This window comes from Lagenorhynchus albirostris, chromosome 11 (assembly GCF_949774975.1).
Source record: "Lagenorhynchus albirostris chromosome 11, mLagAlb1.1, whole genome shotgun sequence".
NCBI lineage: Eukaryota > Metazoa > Chordata > Mammalia > Artiodactyla > Delphinidae > Lagenorhynchus > Lagenorhynchus albirostris.
In genome coordinates, this window is record NC_083105.1 from 24,986,126 (window position 1) to 25,009,879 (window position 23,754).

Here is a 23,754-nt window from a genome sequence, read left to right on the forward strand (position 1 = left end):
ACTTTTGTCTTGTTGACGGAAATGAAAATACCAACTGGTATCCGTGTCGGAACTATACTTGGCTCGGTAATGACATGAGCTGTTTCTTGGTTGAGTCAGATGCTACTCAAGATTTTTGATCTGTGCTAGTCTGAGATTAATATGCTCCTTTGTAGTCCTCATGCAGAAGAGCAGATTTCTTTTTTAAGTCTGCCTTTTACTGAAGATGTAGCTCTTTGAGAGTCTCGTGCCTTTCTAAAGGAGCTCTCATTTGCAGGTGGGACACCCGAGGCTTCATCTTTTATCTCAGGTGGCTGCTAAATCCAAGCACATTCTTACCAAAATAAAAAGCCCATCCCAAGAAAGTGACAGAATCAATTTTTGCATAACAACTTTGGACTTTCAGTTCTCTGTCTTTGCTTCCTAGGTATTAAACATATATTCATGCAAACTTAGCTATACATTATAAACTATATTTTTATTCAACATTTCCTTGAGGAAGGAAGATTTTTAAATTTTGCTGGAAGTGAAAGGCATGGTTAAATTATCTTTAACATTTTAAAAGTGTGGCAGTAAAGAATGCTTGGCCTTGGATGTATTAAATACCATTGGATTAGGAATTAGTCACCCAATAAATACATTGACTTTCACTGCCATGTTAATAAATATTTTTTGTTCAGATGGGATAAAATTTCTCCAGAAATCTCTGTGTCATTGAAGTATATTCTTTTTTTTTTTTTTTTTTTTTTTTTGCGGTACGCGGGCCTCTCACTGTTGTGGCCTCTCCCGTTGCGGAGCACAGGCTCCGGACGCGCAGGCTCAGCAGCCATGGCTCACGGGCTCAGCCGCTCCACGGCATGTGGGATCTTCCCGGACCGGAGCACGAACCCATGTCCCCTGCATCGGCAGGTGGACTCTCAACCACTGTGCCACCAGGGAAGCCCGATTGAAGTATATTCTTAAATTACATATTGGTTTATTAAAAACCATTATTACTATTTGCAGCTGCTTATCAGTGTGAAAAAGAATTTTCTTAATAATGTGTTATCAAGACAAAATACAGAAATGTATGAATTCTAAGACTGATTTGATGAGACCCTGGAGTTCAATTTTTTTGTTAATTTAAACAGTTCTTATATTTGTATAAGTAAATGTTAACTAAAAGCTCAAATTTATAATTATGAAATACTATTTTTATTTATTTTACATGTTGATATTTCATATAACATTTCATTTGAAAGAAAAGGTCCAGTTGTTTAGTCCATTCTTTGATTTTTTTTTAGTTAATATTTAATTCAGTAGAACATTTGTTGAGCCACCTACTAAGTATCATGAACTTTGTTCGGTTCTAGGAATAGAAAAGTGAATAAGCCAAATTCTTGCCCCAAGGATCTTATAACTTGGTATAAAACAACGTGAACCAAAAAATGCTCTTCAGTGCAGTAGGTATGCTAGGTGTGGGTACAGTAGTCATCTGTGTCTGAGAGTAGAAAAGACTTCATGAGTGCTGATGACATATGTGCATAGTTTTGAAGAATGGGTTCACCAAATTGATAAAATGAAGAAAGGCATCTCTTACAGATAAGGAAAAAAAAAAAGCTTGTTAAAGCACTGCAGTGTGAAACAACATGATACTTTTGGGGGAGTGAATAATTCTGTGGAGAGGACTGGTGGCAAGAGATGTGTTTGAGATCTAGCATTTGTTTCTGGTGGGCTGTTCTAGATGAATTAGAGGATGATTGACCAATGCAAATTTATGAGCAGATACAGAAGTATACAAGTTTGTTTTTAATATTCCCAAATAGAATTAATCTCTCTCCCCTCTACTACCATTTATCTTTTTTTTTTTTTTTTTTTTGCCGTATGCGGCCTCTCACTGTTGTGGCCTCTCCCGCTCCGGACGCGCAGGCTCAGCAGCCATGTTTCACGGGCCCAGCCGCTGTGCGGCACACGAGATCTTCCCGCACCGGGGCACGAACCCATGTCCCCTGCATCGGCAGGCGGACTCTCAACCACTGTGCCACTAGGGAAGCCCCGCATTTATCTTTTATCCCTATTTAAAAAATATCATAATCCGGGCTTCCCTGGTGGCGCAGTGGTTGGGAGTCCGCCTGCCGGTGCAGGGGACGCGGGTTTGTGCCCCGGTCTGGGAGGATCCCGCGTGCCGCGGGGCGGCGTCCGGAGCCTGTGCTCTGCGGCGGGAGGGGCCGCAGCGGTGAGAGGCCCGTGTACCCAAAACAAAAAAAAAGAAATATCATAATCCACCTTGTCATGTAAGTGTAATATGTTTTGGCCCCTAGTAGATTTTGTGGTACTTGCTTTGTAGTTATGATACAAAGTAGATACTCAGTGACTACTTTTTGAATTGTTTTTTAACACAGGGGGGTGGGAAGCTGCATTAGCAGCTGTAAAACAGTTTTTAAAAAGAATATTCAAAGAACCATTTCATTTGGCTATAGACCCAATACCCATTATTTCATGGAAAGAATACTAAACTAAATAAAAGACCAGGTTTCTATTTTAGGTCTGCCTTTAAGCTCTGTGACCTTTGAAAGTCATTTAACCTTTCAAGGTGTCAGTTTCCAGATCTGGAAAATAAGAGAATTGACTAAAATAATCCTCAAGTGTTATTTTCGGTCTCTAATTTTAATATTCAACTCTTGGTAATAACTTGAATGTTAGTTTTTTAAAATAGCTTTTCATAATCTGAGAGCATAAAAGGATTTATACTACTGTTTTAGGACATTTGTTCTAAGTGTGCAGTTTTTATTAACTGCACACCTATGGTACCCAGAATGTAAAAGACTTCTTATGCTATGATTTTTATGTGTTGGCTGTCTACATCTTACCTGTGGTGATAATACATTGATATAGTAGAATTTAATACATCTTTTCTAAGATAAATAATGTTTCATTTTCTGATACAGATATTGTTCATGAAAATCTAAAAATGGGATCAGATGGTGAGAGTGACCAAGCTTCTGGGACATCATCTGATGAAGTCCAGTCACCTACGGGTGTTTGTCTTAGAAATCGTATACATAGACGGATCTCAATGGAGGTACCATTTAAAAAATACAAATATGCCTGTGTTTGTGTGTATAAATATATATGTATAAATATGCATATATATGTGTGTGTGTATATATATATATACATATATATATATGTGTGTGTGTCAAACAGAATAAATGCCTATTTGAAAATGTTGATTAGGGCAGTGACCACCTGTAAGAAAGTTGTTTCTTTGCATTAGCAAAAACTAGTCTGTGAATATTATTTTTTTCTAATTACTATACCAAGGCAAGTATACATTAATTATACTTAAACATTCTGCAAAATACTATGTAGGGTCTCTGTAAGGGATGTGGATTTTCAAAAGTTTCAGAAATCCAGGATGATACATTAGGAAAGTCTTCTTTGTAGAAACAAACAAAAAAAAATATATATATATTTTTTGGTACGCGGGCCTCTCACTGTTGTGGCCTCTCCCGTTGTGGAGCACAGGCTCCGGATGCTCAGGCTCAGCGGCCATGGCTCACGGGCCCAGCTGCTCTGCGGCATGTGGGATCTTCCCAGACTGGGGCACGAACCCGTGTCCCCTGCATCAGCAAGCGGACTCTCAACCACTGCGTCACCAGGGAAGCCCTGTAGAAAATATTTTAATTATATTTTTGAGATTCATCTAGATACTACAAATTTTATAAATATTTTATTTCAGATTTCAAAAAGTATGCATAAAATAAGCACCAGCTTTTTTTTCTTTATAAATATGGATATCATTTCCTTTATGGTTTTTATACCTACTGATCTCTAGCACATATAAGTTATTTCTCCATGTAAAAGGATGAAGAGCTCATTTCCTTTTCTTTGTCAATGTTATGTATAACCTTGAGGACAGAAATTGATTATGAATATTATTTCCATATATATTGTAGATTAAAATAATTTTCTCCAAAAAATTGAACATGTTTTAAAATAAGAATATTGTTATTTTTTGAGTGCTATTGAGTTAATGATGATTAGGGTATTTATCCTATTGGTTGATTGTATTTTCACTGATCAAAGATTGCTTCTGAATCAGTTACAGAAAACAATATCAGTTTCTAAATGGTAAAAATAGCATTTTCAACTACTGAAATCAACTTGATATCTGTTCATATCACTGTATAAATTATATCACAGTAGTAATAAAAGGGCTTCGCTGGTGGCGCAGTGTTTCAGAATCTGCCTGCCAGTGCAGGGGACACGGGTTCGAGCCCTGGTCAGGGAGGATCCACATGCCGCGGAGCAACTAAGCCCGTGTGCCACAACTACTGAGCCTGCGCTCTAGAGCCCATGCTCTAGAGCCTGTGAGCCACAACTGCCAAGCCCGCGTGCCACAACTACTGAAGCCTGTGCACCTAGAACCTGTGCTCCACAATAAGAGAAGCCATGGCAATGAGAAGCCACGCACCGCAATGAAGAGTAGCCCCCACTCACCGCAACTAGAGAAAGACTGTGCGCAGCAACAGACCCAACGCAGCCAAAAATAAATAAATAAATTTATTTTAAAAAATAGTAATAAAAATAATAATTATTTTTCTTCACCATATATGTGATTTTCTTTATCATATGTTTAAAAATTTTATTTAATATTAGGATCTATATCTGGATTTTCTCATTCTTCCATTGAGCTGTATATTTTTTTTTCCCCAAAGAGACACACTCTTGGTTTTGTTTTTTTAATTGTATAATTTAGTATCTGGAAAGACTTCTTTCTTAACACCCACGCACCCCCACATATATACTTATTTAAGAATGTTTCTGGATGTTTTCTATTTATTCTTCTAGATAAATTATAAACATTTTGTTTCATTCCAAGAATAATGCCTGTGATTTGTTTAGGGTTATGTAAAATATAAAACTAATATGGGAGGATTATCATCATTTTATTTCCCTTATCATTTGAGAACATGATACAAATCTATACTTAAGCCATATCTCTCTCAATAAATATGTATACAATTCCTATACATCTCAACTTTGTTTCGTGGTTTGGTTACTATTTTGAACAGTAGGGATTTATTTTTAAAGGATTTATGTTTCTTGGAGTGATAATATAGGCAAGATCTCTTTTTATGTTTCTCGCAGTTCACATAATACAGTGAAATAGAAATGCCTTTTACTTCTTCCCATTGGCATAGCAATAATAAAATATTTCAACTGTCTCACTGTGTTGCATGCAAAATCATACAATATCCACTTGGTTATTTAAACCAATCGCATTTTGTGGTAGACTTTGCCTATTCTTACTATGGTATAATAATGTCAAAATTATTTCCATGTTGAATTTATCAGTGAAGGGACTCAAATAACTGGGTTGTAGAATACCATTTCTGTTAAACTATATTGTATACTTTTGCTTACAGTAAATAAATACATTGGCATTCAGTATATTATATATAATTAATGTAGGTAACTTTACAATTGCAATAAAACTTTATAGTTATTGATCACTAAGAAATAATATGTTAGAGCCCATGAATCCAAAAGTAAAATGCCCTTGTCTTTTCTGTTTGTGGTTACCTACAAATATCTTTTTTTCCTGCTTTTTTAAAGGATTTAAATAAGCGGTTATCGCTGCCTGCAGATATCAGAATACCTGATGGATATCTTGAAAAGTTGCAGATAAACAGTCCACCATTTGATCAACCAATGAGCCGAAGGTCTCGGAGAGCTTCTTTAGTAAGTTTTTAAGTCTACTATACCTGCACCATCAGATCTGGTTGTTTGATTTTCTGGGTATAAAGATTTTATATTAATTTTTATATTTAATTGTTGAATAGCTAAAGTTTATTATGTTGCTTTCTGGATTTTGTCATTTTCCCTTCCTAAGGGTTTAAAGATATTATATTGGAATAGAATTTAAGGTATATTTTATTTTTTGGTAAATTTTACTGATACATGCTAGATGTACAGAATATGTACTAGATATACAGAAGAGTACATAAGCCATAATTGTATAGCTCCATGAATTTTTGTAAAGTTAACATACCTGTGTAACAAGTACCCAGATAAATGAAATTCCAAAAATCCCAGAAAACCTGTCCTGCCACTTCTTTGTTCACTTTCTATCCTCACTTCCTTAACTTTAGCCATTATCCCTGCCTTCTAAGGCCAAAGATTAGTTTTACGTATGTTTCCCACTTTTTTTTTCCTAGAAAGTGGCAATGTTTCTAAATTTCCACACACATCCACACCTACAGGGTTTTTTTGTTTTATTTATTTATCTATCTATCTATCTATCTATTTATTTTTGGCTGTGTTGGGTCTTTGTTTCTGTGCGAGGACTTTCTCCAGTTGCGGCAAGTGGGGGCCACTCTTCATCACGGTGTGCGGGCCTCTCACTATCGCGGCCACTCTTGTTGCGGAGCACAGGCTCCAGACGCGCAGGCTTAGTAGTTGTGGCTCACGGGCCTAGTTGCTCCGCGGCATGTGGGATCCTTCCAGGCCAGGGCTCGAACCCGTGTCCCCTGCATTGGCAGGCAGATTCTCAACCACTGCACCACCAGGGAAGCCCTTTCCCACTGTTTTGATCATATTATGTTCATAGTGTTTTAATATCAGGAAAGACTTCTTTATTCTCATTTACATACACATTCTTATTTATTTAAAAAATGCATTTGATATTCTTTTTCTGATTATTCTTAAACTTTTGAACTTTATGTAATTATGAATATACAAATTATTAAAATACATTTTATTGAAATATATAAAAATGTGTATTTATACAAGTTTATATATATAGTATACAATAAATATCCTACCTATTATGTATGTATTATGTATGTACACAATGTATATCCTTTTGTGATTGACTTGTTCAGTGTTGTGCTTGTTTTTCATTTAGGTTATTGCATGTGGTTATGTAATTCATTTGTTCTTTTTGTTGCATGGTATTCCATTGTGTGAGTATGCTATATTTTATCCAGTCTTCTGCTGATGGACGTTTACATTTGAGTTTTTAGTTTTGGCTATGATCAAATATTGCTTCTATCACTATTCCTGTTCATGTGTTTCGGTTAACATATGTAAGCATTTCTGTTGGTTGCATATCTAGGAGTGGAATTGTTGGATCAGATTGTATGCATATATTCAGCTCTTCTAGGTATTGTCAAAATAGTTTCTGAAGTGATTATACCATTTTACACTGCCATCACCAGTATATGAGAGTTCTAGTTGCTCTCCATGCAGTTTTTTTTTAAAATAAATTTATTTATTTATTCATTTTTGGCTACGTTGGGTCTTTGTTGCTGTGCACAGGCTTTCTCTAGTTGTGGCGAGTGGGGGCTACTCTTTGTTGCAGTGCACGGGCTTCTCGTTGCGGAGCACGGGCTCTAGGCACGCGGGCTTCAGTAGTTGTGGCACGTGGGCTCAGTAGTTGTGGCTCGAGGGCTCTAGAGCACAGGCTCGGTGCACAGGCTTAGGCATGTGAGATCTTCCTGGACCAGGGATTGAACCCGTGTCCCCTGCATTGGCAGGTGGATTCTTAACCACTGCATCACCAGGGAAGCCCCTCTCCATTAGATTTTCTGATATTGTTTCTTCTTTTTAAAAAAATTTGTTTTTAACTTTTCTGGTGAGTGTATAGTGCTGTCTCATTGTGGTTTTTTTTTTTTTCATTTTCCTGATGCCTTAAGTTGAACGCCTTTCTAATATTTATTGGCCATTTAGATATCCTCTTCTTTGAATTAAGTGTTCAAGTCTGTTATCTCTTTACTCTTGGACTTTCTGCCTTTTTCTTATTGGTTTGTTAGGAATTCTTTGTACATTTTGTATAAAGGACCTTTGTCAGTTACATGTCTTGCAGATGTCTTCTCCCAATCTGTAGCAGTTGACCCAGCACTGCTAATTTTTAAAAATTTTTTTTTATATATATATATTTTTTATAAATTTGTTTATTTATTTTTGGCTGCGTTGGGTGTCCGTTGCTGTGCGCGGGCTTTTCACTAGTTGCGGTGAGCGGGGGCCACTCTTCGTTGTGGTGCGCAACCTTCTCATTGCAGTGGCCTCTCATGTTGCGGAGCACGGGCTCTAGGCACGTGGGCCTCAGTAGTTGTGGCTTGCGGGCTCTAGAGTACAGGCTCAGTAGTTGTGGCTTGCGGGCTCTAGAGTACAGGCTCAGTAGTTTTGGTGCACGGGCTTCGTTGCTCCACGGCATGTGGGATCTTCCCAGACCAGGGCTCAAACCCGTGTGTCCTGCATTGGCAGGCAGATTCTCAACCACTGCGGCACCAGGGAAGCCCAGCACTGCTTATTGAAAGGATAGCTTTCCCCATTGCAGTGTCACCTTTGACATAAATTGAGATGATTGTGTATGTGAGGATCTGTTTTGGATGACTTTAGTTCTATGGTAGAAGTATATATAAAGTGCTATGAGACAATTACAGAGACAGCAAGTAAAATGTCTTTGAACATCACAGGCTTATAGTGCTTAAGCTGGCTCTAGAAGGATCGGTAGTTATTTGACATTCAGCATTATACAACAAGGTTAAAGTGTAATACCAACTTGACTTTGGTATAGGTTATGATCATCATAATTTTGCATCACTGCTTAAGACATTTTTATTCAAGTAACTTTGTCATTTAATTACCAGCTTGCAAGTATTCTTTGGTTATCAATTTTTATTAAAGATCGATACTTAAGTTTTGGAGTTAGTAAATATTTCAGATTGGGACTAAAGGTATGGTTTAATCACCGAAGCTATCATCTAAGACCTGTCTTTTTCAGTGTACATGAAATTAAGGAAAACAGTGCCCTCTAATGAATGTTAAGTGACTGGAGTTTTTATTGTTCCTACCTACCTCCCTTGAGTGTTCCTACCTACCTCCCTTGCTTTTTGATCTGAAATGGCTTATAGATTTCAGATTAATCATGCCAGCTCTGTTCTGGGTTTCTACTGATTCATCCTTTTCATTATCTATCTACTTTACTAAAGCCATGGTTTCTTTGAAGTATATTAGAAAATTATTCTTCAATACCCTAGGTTTATATGTGAAGGGGAAGGATTAGGGAATGCATGGAAAGGAGATGGGAAAAGAAAAATATTCTTCACATTTGTTAGAGCTCATGTTTCCATGGATGATATACTCTTTATCTAAAAAAAATACGTTTTACAAGACAAAATATAAAATTTTGTCTTTCTAAAAGGATAAAACTTTGTTTTTTTGTTTTCAATAGCAGTATATTATAAGTAGGGTAGTAAAAATAAAATAAATCCTTTGTTTGAGTAGGAAATAAGAAACCAGTCAGAGAGTTCATTTCTGGTAGAGAAAGACATAAAATAGGGCTGATTGGTTCTTCTATGAATTTATGATCATCAGCCTCAGTTGGATTCTCAGTATCACTTGGCTGCCCTATTGTATTTCTCTGGTTAATTCTTCCCCTCTCTAAGCAGATGACCTCTCCCACTACATGACAAAGAAGAGAGAAGCCACTAACCAGAAACCCTCTCATTTTCTGAATTACACTAATTCTTCTCTTTCCTTTCTTCAATATTGAGGAATTGTCCTTCTTCCTATCCCATCTCCTCAGGATGCTTAGAGTATTTGTTATTCCTGTACACTCAGGTATAGTTAGTCTCCCTCTCTTGCTGAATCCTTTCTATTGACTTTTTATTTAAATAAGTTTTTTTATTTTAGAGTAGTTATAGATTTACAGAAAAATTTAAAAGATCATATAGAGAGTTCCCATATACCACATACTCAGTTACCCCTGTTATTAACATTTTACATTAGTTTAGTACATTTTTCACAACTAAGGAAACCAATATTGGTACATTACTATTAACTAAACTCTGTACTTTGTTCAAATTTCCCTAGTTTTCCACTAATATCTTTTTTCCCCAGGATCCCATCCAGAACACATTACATTTAGTCATTCTATCTCATATTAAAGATATTGGTTATTAGATTGGTGAAGTGTTATTTAATATTCATTTATAGTTGATAAGAAATGGAATATTCTGACTCTTAACATACTGAGTTAAACATTAGACTAGTGGGAAAGCCCATAGGCAGATAGTGATTTGTTAGAGCATTGTTGCACTTACAGTGATGGCATGCCCCGTGGAAGTTTTCTGAGAGTGTTAAGTGCAGCTTTAGTAGACTAAGTCTGTGCATGAAAGTTTGTCTCATTTTATTGAAGTTTAAGTTATACACATTTTAAGAATCTGCCTCTTCCTAAACAATGAGTTTTGGATTCCTCATTCATGACTTTACCAATATATATCATATGTAGTCCTTGTTTCTAAGAATAGGTGAGAAAATAGGGTATCAAGTCCTGATGTCTCTCAGAAATAATAAATATATTATGTGGTGTGGAAGTGAGGTTCAAAGTCCACCCACAACTTAATTTACCTTTGGCATATTATGGTCAGGGTTAAGGTGGTAGTATGATGATGATGACAGCACATTTTTGCAAGACAAATGATCAAGTAGAATAGAGATTCTCAGTCTCTTTTCTGCCCCCCACATATCTAAGAACACATTTCTGTCAGTAACAGTAACTCGGTAAATCTCACAAGGAGGGAAATGGGTGTTTGAAAAATCTCCCTTTGGCCCCAGTGTTTCTTATATACACATTCACTTTTAGAATGGCATCTATAGAACTTTTGCATGTATTTCAGTTGTTTTGAAACTCAATTAGAACTGCATTGCCAGCATGTTAATACATCTTTATAACTTTGATAGAGTGATTATATTGCCAGAGCCAAAGTAATCAAGAAATACCCCATAATACTCGATGCTACTTACAAGTTACCCTGAATTATAGGAATCTGGCTATTATAAATTATATTTTTGTTTAATTTTCATGTGCTTATGGTACAAGAGCTGATTGAACAGGAATTTGCTTGGTTTTCCAAAAAGCCAAGTATTCTCTTAGAGCAATGAAGTATGAGAAAAAAATTATCTTTGTTTGGAAAGCAGAATTAAGGAAATGTTTATGTTGTATTAAAATGCAAAGCTTACTGTTCCATTCCTTTAGCTGTTATTTCTGTTTATATGAGACTTTAAAAATATTCTAAAGTAATCTAGGATGGAACTCAGTCTAGATTGTGAACTTATGAAAGCAGGAATCATATCTGTCTTCTTCACTATATCCCCAGTACCTAGTATTGTGCTTGGTAAATATTGAATAAATGAGCTTTGTCCTTTGTCCTCTGAATAATTTCCGTAGGAGAGCGTGTCAACAAGCTAGTCATTATATCTATTGTTAATCTTGTCATGTTCAGCAGATAAAAATGCAAGCAAAATTTTCTAGAAATTCCATATAAAGATTCAGTAAGTAATATTTGGATGTAATAAATCCTAAAGGTTGGGAATCATTAAAATGTTGTGAGGTGGGTACACTTACTCTGAATTGGGTTGTGGCAGATAATTCCAGTATTTACCTTCTTTTTAAAAAGCAGACTTTCAGCATATATTAATGATCTCACTAAGTTTCATTCTTTGAAGAGTGACTCTTTGTAGTGTTAATTTTTGATGCATCTCTTACAGTTTATTCTTTATATACTTCATATGATACAGTAAATCTCTACAACATTTTTATCTTTATAATCTTGAATTTATAGTTCATTTATACACTCTTTAAAGCAAATCTCAGCATTTTTGTCATAGTCACCATTGGACCAAAGTGTACTTGATCTTTTAAGGGCATGCTAGTATTTATTCACTTAAGGTAAAAGAATGAATAAGAAAATTTCCCAACTCCTGATAAGAAAAAGTTCCCAGGAATTCCCTGGTGGTCCAGTGGTTAGGACTCTGTGCTTTCACTGCTGAGGGCACAGGTTCAATTCCTGGTCAGGGAACTAAGATCCCACAAGCCACGCAACGTAGCCAAAAAATAAACAAAAAAGTTCCTAGCTTGTAGTTATATTTTTCTATGTGCTTCTTATTGTTACAGATAATGACATTTTTATTATATTTTTTGGGGGGATGTTTATTATTTTGTTCTTACTAGTTTCCATTTATTCTTTAAATATAGTTCTTTTTTCCTTCATAAAGAAATGTGATATAAGACTTAAAATTCATGGCAGAATAGTTCCATGTTTGTGAATTTAATCACCTGAATTCTAGAGGTAGGTATAAGAAAATAAACATATTCTATCATAGTTTGTGTGACCTTGGTAATTAACCTTTTTTTAAGTGTTAAGATAATATGTAAATAGACTATAAAAACATGCAGGGCTTCCCTGGTGGCGCAGTGGTTGAGAGGCCACCTGCCGATGCAGGAGACACGGGTTCGTGCCCCGGTCCGGGAAGATCCCACATGCCACGGAGCGGCTGGGCCCATGAGCCATGGCCGCTCAGCCTGCGCATCCGGAGCCTGTGCTCCGTAATGGGAGAGGCCACAACAGTGAGAGGCCCACATACTGCAAAAAAAAAAAAAAAAGGTGTCCCCAAAAAAACATGCAAAGTCAAAAGGTTATTCAGAATCAGGTTCTCATGCACCAGATGGTGGGCTATTTGCCACATTTTCCATATTAAAATAAAAAACTCCATTTGTATTTAGCAGGTGTTGTCTAGTGTAGTTTTACCTTATCATTCTGTATAATTATTGATAATAGAAGGCAAGGACTTAATATCTGTGAGTCATATATAAGATAGTACATGGGTGGATGGTGCATGATGGTTCCAAAATCTCACTTTTTTATTTTTTTTTTATTTTTTTTTTTGCGGTACGCGCGGCTCTCACTGTTGTGGCCTCTCGCGTTGCGGAGCACAGGCTCCGGACGCGCAGGCTCAGCGGCCGTGGCTCACGGGCCCAGCCGCTCCGCGGCATGTGGGATATTCCCGGACTCGGGCACGAACCCGCGTCCCCTGCATTGGCAGGCGGACTCTCAACCACTGTGCCACCAGGGAAGCCCTAATTAATTTTTTAAAAAAAAATACCATATATAGAGAAAAGTCTTTAAGAGTGCAGAAAGAAGCAATTTTTCAGTCATTCAGTAATACTGCCTGTGACCACAGTTTTCATTAGTTTTCCAAAATTGAATTAAGTACTATTAGATATGCAGTTTTCCTCATGACTTTTATTTTATTTTATTTTTAATTTATTTATTTAATTTATTTATTTTAGGCTGTGTTGGATCTTCATTGCTGCACATGGGCTTTCTCTATTTGGGGTGATCTGAGGGCTACTCTTTGTTGCAGTATGTGTGCTTTTTATTGCAGTGGCTTCTCATTGTGGAGCACAGGCTCTAGGCACGCAGGCTTCAGTAGTTGTTGCACGAGGGCTCAGTAGAGTGCAGCCTCAGTAGTTGTGGCGCACGGGCTTAGTTACTCTGCAGCCTGTGGAATCTTCCCGGACCAGGGCTCGAACCTGTGTCCCCTGCATTGGCAGGCGGATTCTTAACCACTGCACCACCAGGGAAGTCCCTGCATGGCTTTTAAATGGATACATATCCTTGTAACAAAAGGATAGAAACAGTTCCTTTGAGAGGCCTCTGCTACTTCTGGCCATTCAGGTTGGGGCAGTTTATCCTTTTGTTCCAAGTGGTGAGAGATGTTAAGTCAAATATTAATTGTCAAGTATCATTTTTATTTTATTCAACACCTCCAGAAAAAATTGTGTATAACCTCCAGAATTTGACTAAAACATAGTATTTAATGATCCAGCCTTATTTATACACCTTTGAGAGCTGAGGTTATATATAAAAGAACATTATTCCCTTCACTGGCTGTTTATTTAAGGGCATTAGTATCACTCTAAAGTGAGAAGTGAATTTTTAGATTATTATTGCCTTTTGCACTATCTACAAAGGGTTACTAGAAAGCAGTTTAAGAAAATTCTTATTCTTCTCCTCTGTTTAACTTTTTTCCCCCCGATTTCTGCTCTCAATCCCTAAATTTTTATCACTTTGTTTTTTCTTTTTTTCCTAAATCTTTTGTGTTAGGGTTTTTTGTTCTGTTTGTTTTTAGTTTTTAAATACTGGGTTTCCATTACATATTTGAGTATTCCATCTATCTCATTTATTGACTCCATAGAAAGTAGTCAAACAATCTCAAGGTTTAAAAGCAATGGCTTTAAGAACTTACTTTTAAACCCCTTTTTTGGGGATGGAGGGGACTGATTTAGGTTTATATTGCTTCTTCTGTGTTAGCCATTTCCTGATTCATAATAGAGTATGACTTGCAGTTGTCTTTTTTGTTATATTTTGGTGGGAAAACCTGAAATAAATAGTATTTTGTTTTTTGCAGGCCTTCCTAGGGAACACAAAGATTGGTGAAGGAAAATATGTAGGAAAATTATTTATTTTGCAGTGTTGTTAAAAAGAAAATCATGTAGTTACCTTTTATAAAATTCTTTAGTATCTTAAAATGCCTGTGGTATCTTAAAATTTCAGGATCTTAAAATAGGACAAAATTTTTTCATAGCAGAATTTTTTCTAATTAATTTTTATTGGAGTATAGTTGCTTTACAATGTTGTGTTAGTTTCTACTGCACAGCAGAATGAATCAGCCATACATATACGTATATTCCCCTCCCTTTTGGATTTCCCTCCCATTTAGGACACCACAGTGCATTAAGTAGAGTTCCCTGTGCTATACAGTATGGTCCCCTCACTTGTCTATTTTATACATAGTATCAGTAGTGTATATGTATCAATCCTAATCTCATTTCTTCCCACCCCACCCCTTTCCCCCTTGGTATCCATACATTTGTTCTCTACGTCTCTGTCTCTGTTTCTGCTTTGCAAATAAGGTAATCTATACCATTTTTCTAGATTCCACATATATGCATTAATATATATTTGTTTTTCTCTTTTTTATTTTTATACAACAGGTTCTTATTAGTTATCTATTTTATACATATTAGTGTATATATGTCAATTCCAATTTCCCAATTCATCACCCACCCCCGGCCCCCTTTCCCCTCTTGGTGTCCATACGGTGTTCTCTACATCTGAGCCTCTATTTCTGCCTTGCAAACCGGTTCATCTGTACCATTTTTCTAGATTCCACATATATGCGTTAATATATGATATTTGTTTTTCTCTTTCTGACTTATTTCACTCTGTATGACACTCTCTAGGTCCATCCACATCTCTACAAATGACCTAGTTTTGTTCCTTTTTACGGCTGAGTAATATTCCATTGTGTATATATGTACCACATCTTCTTTACCCATTCCTCTGTTGATGGACATTTAGGTTGCTTCCATGTCCTGACTATTGTAAATAGTGCCACTGTGAACATCGTGGTATGTGTATCATTTTGAATTACGGTTTTCTCTGGGTATATGCCCAGTAGCTGGATCATATGGTAATTCTATCTTTAGTTTTTTAAGGAACCTCCATACTGTTTTCCATAGTGGCTGTATCAATTTACATTCCCACCAACAGTGCAAGAGGGTTCCCTTTCCTCCACACCCTCTCCAGCATTTATTGTTTGTAGATGTTTTGATGATGCCCATTCTGATCAGTGTTAGGTGATAGATACCTCATTGTAGTTTTGATAATAGCAGAATGTTTTTTGTTTGTTTGTTTTTATTTATTTTTGGCTGTGTTGGGTCTTTGTTGCTGTGTGCAGGCTTTCTCTAGTTGTGGGAGTGGGGGCTACTCTTCGTTGTGGTGCGTGGGCTTCTCACTGTGGTAGCTTCTCTTGTTGCGGAGCATGGGCTCTAGGTGCACGGGCTTCAGTAGCTGCAGCATGCGGGCTCAGTAGTTGTGGCTTGTGTGCTCTAGAGCACAGGCTCAGTAGTTGTGGCACACAGGCTTAGTTGCTCTGTGGCATGTGGGGTCTTCCCTGACCAGGGATCGAGCCTGTGTCTCCTGCATTGGCAGGTGGATTCTTAACCACTGTGCCACTAGGGAAGTCCCTATAGCAGACTGTTACTCGATCTATGTAAAAGATGGGGTGACAACTTTAATTGTGAACTTTGATAGTTTTGAACCTTTGAATATTCCAGTTTTTAAAATTTATTTTAAAATTTGACAGATGTTCAACAATTTAATTATAATCAGATTTTTCTATTCCAAGACACTCCTCAGAGCAGGAGAGTTTCAGAAATTGAGGCAGTGATGAATTGAAATTTTAAGAATACTAAATTTATAATTGTTTGCTTTCAGTCAGAAATTGGGTTTGGAAAAATGGAAACCTACATCAAATTGGAAAAGCTTGGAGAGGTAAGTTAATACTTATTTCAAACATGTAAGGTGCATTTTTTTCTTGTTCATCATCTAAAAGATTATATCTTGTTCTGAAAAAGCAACAGAATGTTAAAAGGAAAATACCTTTAATTCTTGATATCATCCCATCCGTGTGAGAAGAAATGAGTTTTTTTAATAGCCTTATAACCTGATATTGAAGCATAAAATATTGTGCTTTCTTGGTAACAAAATAGACATTTATTTGTTAGTTAGCTTCCTGGTATTCTTTGTGCCATCATGTGGGAAATTGCATGTGTTCAAACTTGTGAAAAATCAAAATACTATCTTTAAGGTTAAAGACACATCTCATTAAAGGTTAAGGAAATTCTTGACCCATAAGACCTTGGTTTTCTTGAAGTTGCTACTAGTACTGACTAATTTTGAAATGGTCTACCTCCCAGAGTGAGAAAGTGAGAAGAAAATAATAGAATTAGTTACTAGGGAGGCCTTAAGGGAGTTTGAGAACTATCCTGGAAATGATAGAAGAAATCTATAGAATATATTTGTTTTTTAAAGGAGAGCTCTAGCATACAAAGATTCTGAAAAGTCTGAAAACGGGTAAAGTTTCATAATATGTTAGTTAAATTTTCAGTTTTCACTTACTGTGCTTAATCTCCACATACCATTGCAGTTAAAGTACCTTTGATTCCAAATCTATTGATTCAGTTATTAATCTAATACGAAGCACAAAAAGTAAATTAAATATTCTCCCTATGTTTTCATACCTTTGAAGCACTCTGTAGGGTTGTAAGAGTAAGGAAGCCGTGTGTATGGAACTGAAAGTCCTCTTAGCTATAGGAAAACCAAGATTAATCATGGTGGGGTTTTCCTTGCAAGATAGAATTTAACACATGCTTAGAAATTAGAAATTTAGTTAGGGCTCTTTATTGTGTAGATGATATAGATAGACTCATGATATTTTTGATGTGTCTTTCAAAAATATATTTTGTAGGGTACATATGCAACAGTATATAAAGGAAGAAGTAAATTGACAGAGAATTTGGTGGCATTGAAAGAGATCCGGTTGGAACATGAAGAAGGTGCACCCTGCACAGCAATAAGAGAAGGTATAATTTGTACTTTTGTGAGCAGAATGTATTATGAAATTTATATAGAATATTTTAAAACCAAAGCTATGTAATAAGAGTTCATTTTTTGTAAGCACAGGAGCTCAGATATAGAAATAGTACATGACTGGAAAATATATGCCACTACAGCTTATGGCATCTCATTGAGGAGAAAGAATACAGTAAAACAAGGCCCTGGGGGGAGGGGGGGGAAGCAATAGCTAAAGCTGAAAGATTTAATAAAAGGAATTAGATATATTATTGTACTGCTTATAATGAAGTACTATGAAGTCATTAAAGATTGTTGTCACAGACAAATATTTGACATTGGGAAATGTTATATATTGGTGCATGGGGGAAAGCTAACTATAAATAGTATATACAGGATGTAAATATATTTATATAATGGTACGATTTTTTTTAAAAAGATTATCCAGAAAATAGTTTGAGGCAACTGACAAGCAATTTGAAGGAAAAAAAGGTACCTTGGACTTTATGTCTAAATTAATCCTAGAAGTCTCAATAAGTTAACATTTGAGAAAAAAAGATGTCATGGAGAGTATTAATGTAATATTGATAATTTTTTTTTTTTTTTGCGGTATGTGGGCCTCTTACTGTTGTGGCCTCTCCCGCTGTGGAGCACAGGCTCCGGACGCGCAGGTCCAGCGGCCATGGCCCATGGGGCCCAGCCGCTCCACAGCATGTGGGATCCTCCCAGACCGGGGCACGAAACCATGTCCCCTGCATCGGCAGGCGGACTCTCAACCACTGCGCCACCAGGGAAACCCCTGAGGATAATTTAAGAATTAAAAATATCAAACCCAGAACCATAAAAGAAAAGAAAAAATTGATTCTATTAAAATTTCTACTACAAATTCCTTTGGTGGATTATTGTTTTAAATTTAAGAGACTCCTAAACTCAATCATTCATATGTTAAACTTAGGATTTTTTTTAAAAAGACTGGCTACCACAGATTAAGTAATTGGCTTTCTTTTTTGTTTTGCAGTTTCACTATTAAAGGATCTAAAACATGCAAATATAGTAACGCTACATGACATTGTTCACACAGATAAATCTTTGACTCTGGTCTTTGAGTATCTGGTAAGCATTTACTAAATGATAAAACATAGCAAATTGGATTTTTTAACAGCCCCGGGGACATTATTGTTATTAGTATTTAATTAAATTATGTGTGGTGCATTCAGTATCTTTCCTCAAAAAACAACTTATTTTTCTGAAAAAGAATATGTATATATATATATGTATTTATAGCTGAATCACTTTGCTTTACACCAGACACTAACACAACATTGTAAATCAACTATACTTCAATTAAAATAAATTTTTTTTTTTTTGTGGTACACGGGCCTCTCACTGTTGTGGCCTCTCCCATTGCGGAGCACAGGCTCCGGACGCGCAGGCTCAGCGGCCATGGCTCACGGGCCTAGCCTTTCCGCAGCATGTGGGATCTTCCCGGACCAGGGCATGAACCTGTGTCCCCTGCATTGGCAGGCAGACTCTCAACCACTGCGCCACCAGGGAAGCCCCCCCCCCCCCAAATTTTTTTTAAACTAAACACTATTAAGTAAATCAGTCATGCCTTCTCAAAACTATGTATCACATAGTAAAGTGCTGTATTTTTTCAGGATAAAGATCTAAAACAGTACATGGATGACTGTGGAAACATCATGAGTATGCACAATGTTAAGGTATGCTTTAGTGTGTCATTTTAAATTTTATTTAAAGTACAGACAAACACTTAAGCATAGATGAACTACATTACGTATGAAATATGCTTCAGAATTTTCTGTTAGGCATTTTAAATAGGTTATTGTCCTCTGAACATATTTACTCAGAACTTCTGTTTACTACACTATAGTATTTCTTAGAATCAGACCTTTTTATAGAACTACTTCATTTAAAAAGTTTTAAAAAGTACTTTTGAGGAGTTTGAGGATTTTGAGCACGAGCTACCCTTGCTCCTTGCTTGGCTCTGCAATAAACCTTTCTCTGCTCCAAAAAAAAACAAAAATAAAAACTTTTGACAATTTCCTTTCACATTATAACATTGATTCTCTTAGATATATGTAGAATACATTTATAGGTATATTCTGCTTAAAAAGAAAATGACATGCCTATTATATCAAAATCCAAATGTTTAAGATCAATGAAAATGATTAGTGCATTCTGCAAAGGGCCTCCTTTATATGGCAAACTCCCCTAAAGTATTTAGAATGGTATTTAATTATAGAACAACTTTTCAGGGTACTAATCTAATGAGTAAGGCCAGGAACCTGCATAGGTATTATGAATACTAGACTGGAAATACCATTCTGTACTGTCAGGAGGAAAAGTAACATAATTACATGTTTTCTTATGTGAAAAATATCTAAAGATGCAAGTAATGCTAGAAAAGTTTGGTATAATAGTCCCAGATGAAACCCAAGAGTAAAAGTAAAATCAAATGAAAACCTTTGATACAGTTGTGTTCTTACAGTAGGTTTCTTTGACCTGATATACTCCAAATATAGCAAAGATTTATTTATCCAAACATAGTCAACAGTTTGTGAGAAACTGTTCTGGAAGTAGGCTGTCCCAGCTGTATTTTTGAGACAGTTCCAATTCTGTAGGTAGTAACTTTAAACTTATATACTTTTAAGTTAAGTTTGGTATAAAGGAGAGCCAGTTTCTTTTAGTAAAAGACAGTTCAAAACACATGGGTAACACATTGCTAAGAATTTTAGAATAGGGCTTTAAGTCTCTTTCCATATATTTTCTATGAGAATTGTTTTCATCATATTTCACATTTTGTTTTGCAAGGTGTACTGAATCTCATTTGTGTTTATTTTTGTTTGTGGCTTTTATGTTGTTTTTCCTGCTTTCATATTAGCAGTAATTTAGAAAGAAAATTGTCCTTAATCATCATAATTTGACAAAAATTTGAGAAGTTTGTATGTCTTAAGCCAGGTTTACATTCCTGGCTTAAGTTGTAGAGTATTTTAGTCTGTGTTTAACTAGCCCCTTATATTTTTTCAAACATAGAAAGTAACGGAAATATTTGGAAATAGTAATTTAAGAGTTTTCAAAACACATGAATATGTAGAGTGTAGAAACTGCTAATTAGATTTTCTTCAGGCCCATTGTTCACCTGCTGCCTTGGCTTATTCTTGAAGTTCTAATGCTATTTTTCACCTTCAAGATAACCAGGGGTACAATCCTGAATCCTCTTCTTTGTTAACCACAAAGAATCAGAGACCTCCAGTGTTTCATATTCTTTTTTCCACCAAAATCCACAACAAAAAGTCTCCCATTAGCCTTATAGGAATTGGTTTTCTCAAAGAGCCATTCAGAGCTCTACAGTGCCAATTCCCTTTTCTGAATCATAGCAGATTTTGAAGGCTGAGTAGGAGGTGCTGAAAGTAAAGTACCCAGAAGGTGGGTGATAGAAGCTGGTTTAGGTTATTTTAGGTTATTTTTATAGCACATAATTTGCCAGAGCTATGCAACACCATTCTGTTTGACATCTCAGAATGTTCATAAAACCACCAATTCCATTGCCTTATTTTAAAGACGTTGCCCCACATTAGTTTTTTTTGGGGGGAGTAGGGTGGGGTAATGGTAGAAGGTTGTTTGTTTTGCCAGAATTTCATAATTAAACTGTAAGCCTAATTAGTAGGCCTGTAAATTTATGAGGTACATTTATTTAAAGTCATTTTCAGTAACAAGTGAACTATTGCTACTAAGACAAAGTTTCATTTCGCTTTGTTCACTCTAAAAAAATACGTAGATGGTTCAAATAGAACAGTAAATTGTAAAATTCAGACAACAGGTATGTAAGGAAAAGGATGTGGTTCCTTTTTTTTTTCTCTTACTGTTCTAGGCCAGTTGCTTTTCTGTTTACCATAACTTATACCAAAGTATATCTTATTATCTATAAGACTAATTTCTATTTTTTGTTTCCGTAGCTGTTTTTATACCAAATTCTACGTGGTTTGGCATATTGCCACAGAAGAAAGGTGTTACACCGAGACTTAAAACCACAGAACCTCCTCATTAATGAAAAAGGAGAATTAAAGCTAGCAGATTTTGGTATGGAATGTATGAGATATTTATAAATAGTTCCAGGTGTTTAAGTTTAAAAGAACAACCATTGACACTGCATGATTGCTTTTATGTGGGTTTGGAAGTGTTCTCTGTAGCTCATGGAATAAAATATTTGAAAATTTTGGTGGTGAGTTATATTAGTGAATGCTAGAAGGCATTGGTTCTCAGGTATGGTCCATAGACCCCTAAGCATCCTGAGACCCTTTCAGGGGATCTCCAAAGGTATAATATATTCTCAAAATGATACTGAAAGTTTACTTGCCCTCTTCACTGTGTTAATATTTGCGTTGATTATCCAAAAGTAAGAAGGGATAAAGCTACTGGTACCCTTAGTGTAAATCAAGGCACTCACACCAAATTATACTTAGTAGCCATTGTATTCTTCACCACTATACACTTGTAGGAAAACACTTTTTAAGAGGTATCAGATGAAGCAGTAAAATTTATTAAATTTTATTAAATCTCCATTTTTGAGTAGGTGTCTTTTTAGTATTTTGTGTGATGAAATGGGAAATATACATAAAACACATTTGCTGCACACACAAATACTATGGTTACTTCAAGGAAAAGTGCTTGTGTAATTATATGAGTGGAAACTGAACTAGCCCACCTTTTTATCTTAAGAAGTATCATTTTTACTTGAAAAAAATGACCAATAGACAAACTGTGGTTACTCAGACTTAGGTATTTGGCAGATGCTTTCTTAAAAAATGAATGAAGTGAGCCTTACCATTTCAAGGAAAACAACTGTGAAAGTATTTCTTGACAACAGTAAAATTCGAGTTTTCAAGCAAAAATTAGATTTTGGAAATTTGGATGTGCCTTTTTTTTTTTTTTTGGCGGTACGCGGACCTCTCACTGCTGTGGCCTCCTCCTGTTGCGGAGCACAGGCTCCGGACGCGCAGGCCCAGTGGCCATGGCTCACTGGCCCAGCCGCTCCGCGGCATGTGGGATCTTCCCGGACCCGGGCACGAACCCGTGTCCCCTGTATCAGCTAGGCGGACTCTCAACCACTGTGCCACCAGGGAAGCCCTGGATCTGCCATTTTGAATTTGATAGCTTCCCAGTACTTGAAGACTTTTCTGGTGAGATCAGTGGTGACATTAACAAATATGATTTTTTTTGATATGCTAAAGAAATGTGTAAACATTTGTAATATCTGAATAGCCTAGAGAACCAGTATTTTCCAGATGACCAATGCATGGTATTACAGAATCATGCATAGGTAAAATATCCATTTAAAGTGCAGGATAGACCAGTGAATTTTAATGTAGCAAAAGTATTAGAAGTTGATTGATATAGTTCCAAGTAACCATATAATCTTTAAGAAGCTAAATATTTTCTAATTTTGATGCAGTATCAAAAAAGTATATGCACAGTTATCAGAAAGGCTATTAAAATGCTCTTCTTTCCAATTTCGCATCCGTGTGAAACCTGATTCTCTTTATATATAACTGCAGTCAAAGAAACATCCCAACAGATTGAATGCAAAAGGAGAATCCAACTGTCTTCTATTAAAATAGACTACAAAAATGTAAAACAAGGACATTCATACTAATTTTTATTTTATTTTGGAAAAAATATTTTTCATAAAAATACTCATGTTAACATATAAATGGTGTTTTTAAGGAAGAAGTTTTAGATTTTTCTGTTTTTCTAATATGCAAATATCAGTAAATATAATCTACATAGATAAAAGCTCTTTGGATCCTCAGTAATTTTTAAGAGCCTAAAAAGGGTCCTGAGACTAAAGAGTTTAAATGTCATTACTGAAAGGGATTCCTTTAATATGCCTGCCACCATGCTTTTTTAAAAAAAATAGTTTTATTTATTTATTTATTTTAAAATTTAATTTATTCATTTGACTGCGTTGGGTCTTCATTGCTGTGCGGGCTTTCTCTAGTTGCAGCGAGCAGGGGCTACTCTTCGTTGTGGTGCGCGGGCTTCCCATTGCAGTGGCATCTCTTGTTGCAGAGCGCAGGCCCTAGGAGCATGGGTTTCAGTAGTTGTGGCTCACGGGCTCTAGACCACAGGCTCAATGGTTGTGGCGCATGGGCTTAGTTGCTCCGCAGCATGTGGGATCTTCCTGGACTAGGGATCAAACCCATGTCCCCTGCATTGGCAGGCAGATTCTTAACCACTGCACCACCAGGGACGTCCCTGCCACCATGCTTTGTATTTATTTATATGCTTAATAATTTAATTAGTAGCTGTCTGTCTGTCTCTCTTTAGCTAATCCAGTTATAAGGGACTAGAATGGTGAAATAAAATTACATGTTTTTGGCTTCTAGGGAGTAAACTTTTTCATATTGAAGGAACTCCATATAGTAACTTTGTTTTTTTGTGTTTTTTTTAATATTCCACATTCTGAGAGTTTGAGTACTGTAACAGAAGTTAGTTTTTAAAA

The 23,754-nt window shown here is 36.2% G+C and overlaps 1 protein-coding gene across 9 annotated transcripts in view; it reads left to right on the forward strand.

The window, feature by feature from the left end:
• The window catches only part of CDK17 (cyclin dependent kinase 17), a 97,078-nt gene that overhangs the window by 60,327 nt on the left and 12,997 nt on the right, over window positions 1-23,754 (forward strand). For 8 of the 9 annotated variants that reach the window (XM_060164852.1, XM_060164856.1, XM_060164853.1 and 5 more), the window contains exons 4-10: window positions 2,907-3,040; window positions 5,581-5,706; window positions 16,095-16,151; window positions 17,128-17,242; window positions 18,250-18,344; window positions 18,890-18,952; window positions 21,209-21,332. In XM_060164852.1, coding sequence (XP_060020835.1) covers window positions 2,907-3,040; window positions 5,581-5,706; window positions 16,095-16,151; window positions 17,128-17,242; window positions 18,250-18,344; window positions 18,890-18,952; window positions 21,209-21,332 — 714 coding nt within the window. The remainder of the gene's footprint in view (window positions 1-2,906; window positions 3,041-5,580; window positions 5,707-16,094; window positions 16,152-17,127; window positions 17,243-18,249; window positions 18,345-18,889; window positions 18,953-21,208; window positions 21,333-23,754) is intronic. The other variant, XM_060164851.1, reaches the window with a different exon arrangement.